At 30.2% G+C, this 3,352-nt stretch overlaps 1 protein-coding gene across 7 annotated transcripts in view; it reads left to right on the top strand.

The window, feature by feature from the left end:
* The window catches only part of LOC116851761 (UPF0518 protein AAEL005291-like), a 141,459-nt gene extending 138,531 nt beyond the window's left edge, over positions 1-2,928 (top strand). For 5 of the 7 annotated variants that reach the window (XM_032831531.1, XM_032831525.1, XM_032831529.1 and 2 more), the window contains one exon: positions 2,586-2,928. In XM_032831531.1, coding sequence (XP_032687422.1) covers positions 2,586-2,745 — 160 coding nt within the window. In that variant the 3' untranslated portion in view covers positions 2,746-2,928. The remainder of the gene's footprint in view (positions 1-2,585) is intronic. The other 2 variants (XM_032831524.1, XM_032831526.1) reach the window with 1 other exon arrangement.
* The last annotated feature ends 424 nt before the right edge of the window (positions 2,929-3,352 follow it).

Raw genomic sequence — 3,352 nt, 5'->3', positions numbered from 1 at the left:
GTCGTCTTGAGTTGTTTTTCCTTATTTGGCCGAAGACTTCTGGCAAACAAATGGTTGTGTACCACTCAGAATTGACTGTTCTAAGGGTACTGTTGACCGTTTCTCTAAGAGTACTGTTGCCACATGACCAGTTTTTCCAAAAATACAGACGACCATTTGTTTCGAAGTGCTTTGAGCGCGAACAACTTTTGTTGGGTTAGGTTCACTTTGAAAGACCCACACAGTCGACTGCTGTTTAGTTTCCGGCTCATAGATCCATGACTCGTCACCTGTGTAGAGGTTATATACGGCATTTGACACACCTCGATCGAATTTCTTCAGCATTTTTTTGCACCAATTTACACGATCCTTTTTTTGAGCAATTGTCAAATTATGCGGGATCCAACGTAAACAAATTTTTTTATGGCCAAATGTTCATACAATATACGTTTGTATGCAATTCATACCAACACCCAGGGATGCCTGAATCTCACGGTATGTCACATGTCGATCTTGCATTATCAATTCACGCACAGCATCAATGTTTTCTGGCACAGCAGCTGATTTTGGACGATCTTCGCGAGGTTCGTCGGTGAGCGAACTACGACCACGATTGAATTCATTAAATCAGCGACAAATAGTGGCCTTGTGTGGTGCTTCATTGCCAAAAGTGGAAGCAAGTTGATCGATGCACTCTTGTCTCGATAATCCACGTCGAAAGTCGTAAAAAATCATCGCACGAAAGTGTTCTCGTGTTAATTCCATTTTTTCGCTGAGACACAATTTTCAAGTCACTGTAAACAATACAAGTAGCCTCCGTACGACAAAACGTTTCAAGTAAAAAAATCTTCCAAACTGTCAAACTTTTTGATGGTAAGGTTAGATTTTACCTAGCAACGCCAGTGTTGCCAAGTCGCAAAACTTACTACAAACTTACACTACGGAGCAGCCCTCGTATTGAAATACACATACACAATTTATATATAATTCGGAGTGAGAGGAGTAGCATACATAGAAAAAAACGTTAATTCACTGATGTAAAAGAAATATAAGATTTAATTTATATATCGACAAATATACATACAGTAGTTATCATATTCACACATAGAAAAAATTCAATTTTATATATGGCAATACATAATTTTGAATCCACAAACGATTAACATTGATTCTACTAACAACAAGCAAATATATATTTTCACTAATGTTTCAATTTATGAAACAAATATATTCATACAGAAAAAAATATATATTCATACAATATATACATACACATATACACACACACGCGCGCACACACATATACACACACACACACAACAAAATATATTCATATAGAAAAGTCATTCCTTTATACGGCGACACATAATCTTGAATTCACGAAACATCAATATAGATTTCTCCATAGTGAATATATTTCAATAATGTACATAATTCCACAATGTATAAGGTACATAAAATTATTACTAACATTATAAACATTTATATTGAAGAATTATGTATTGATTGGGGCACGCCGAGTTTTTGATCCCCGATGTAAAGTTTTTCTCTCTCAATTTGATACTTTGATATTTCAACATTTAATTATTATTATTAATAAAATATGAATTACAATATACTACATGAAAACCTGTCAATTAGCAAATACAATTTAGAAACGTGTGGGAAACATTTTACAAACAGTTATGAAATGGTACATAAGTTTAGAAAACGTATGTGAATCCAATATGTGCTACTAGAGATATGTCCCAATTATAGATATAGAAAACAACAAATTGACATGAGACACTGACATAAAACATAACTGATTAAGAAAAAAGTTTCTTATTCAAAATACCTAAACATTACAATATTGATATTTATCACACAATTACCTGTGTAATAACTTACATATACGTACTTGGTTAATTATATTGATCTCACTTCTTTTTTGAATATTTAAAACATCTGCACTTTGTTTAAGTTAACATGTACTTTTTGTTTTGTCTTTTTTTTGATACTTTTTGTTTTAGTATTTTTTGTATAATTGATATTTATCACACAATTATTTGTGTAATAAATACATACATATACGTACTTGGTTAATTTTATTGATTTCACTTCTTTTTTTAATATAATTAATTTAAAACATCTGCACTTTTTTTAAGTTAACATGTACTTTTGTAATGTAGTTTTTGTTTTGGTATTTTTTATTTGGTACTTTTTCTTTTGGTATTTTTTTTATACTCGGTGTCTTTTTTTCTTTTGTAAAGACGTACTCGGCGTCTTTTTTTTCTTTTGTTTAGCTTTTATTAGCTTTTACAAAACTTAAATAACTGAATATGAAGTAACTTAATTTTACTGAAGTAAAATTGAATTATTATTTTACTGAAGTAATAAATAATAAATAATAAAAACATGTATGCTATGTAAGAGATAAATATACACGTAATATTGGAATATTATATACTATTTATGAGACTTTTATTCATTACTTTTTAATAAACAACAAATATCCCTTTGAAGCTTATTCGGAAAGATAAACTTGATAACATATGTCAAGATTAAAATTATTGAAGATGCTTTTCTCACACTGCATAATTATACATTCTTTTCTTCTCTAATAGGTATACCAAAACTTCATGGGAATCACCGAATGAAGTGAGTCCAGTGCAAAATGTTGTTCTATGTGCTGTTATATTAGACGAATGGCTTAAAGAACTTGCAGCAATTACTCAAGAACATGCAATTATGTCTCTTACAGATGGTATTAGATTTAAAGTTTAACATATAATTTTGTAAGAATATAAAGCTTAGACTGTAAAGAAACAATAATAATTATATAATTACTTTTGTTTTCTCGATAAAATTGTAACTTAATTTTGTATTATATTGTAATTACATGACGTGTAATAAAAAGAATTAAAATCATCATTAAGGGGATGTCGAAGTGACTTCCCAATTCTGACATGCGTTTTTATCTACAGACCAATAAAAAATGTCGGCAATGTTTGTCGATAACTATATTGATATGGTATATCATTTTAGTGCAATCTGTAAAAGTAAAAAAAGTAAAAAAATTTTTATCTTTAGACTGCGGAGCGCTTGAAAACGAAACGATTGGCATGCACACAATACTTTCGACTCAAACGTTGAATGCTTTTAGGCATTATTCGCACATAATAGCATTGATTATCAGATGCATATATGCATCGTTCGTACTATAACGATCAATCTTATATATTATAACGGTCAATATTGCTATATTTGACTTAAAAATAAATAGATCTCATGTTTGAATAATTAACTCTGCTTTCAATAAGCTTATAAGTATTTCATATGTTAGAGCGTGTTTCTCTAACGCTACCTATTATTACAAAAACCAGTCATACAA

This window comes from Odontomachus brunneus, unplaced genomic scaffold (assembly GCF_010583005.1).
Source record: "Odontomachus brunneus isolate Ranch 3 - 2012 unplaced genomic scaffold, Obru_v1 Obru_scaffold_189, whole genome shotgun sequence".
Classification (NCBI taxonomy): Eukaryota; Metazoa; Arthropoda; class Insecta; order Hymenoptera; family Formicidae; genus Odontomachus; species Odontomachus brunneus.
Note: the sequence above shows the minus strand (reverse complement) of the source record. Positions and strands in the feature narration are given on the sequence as shown.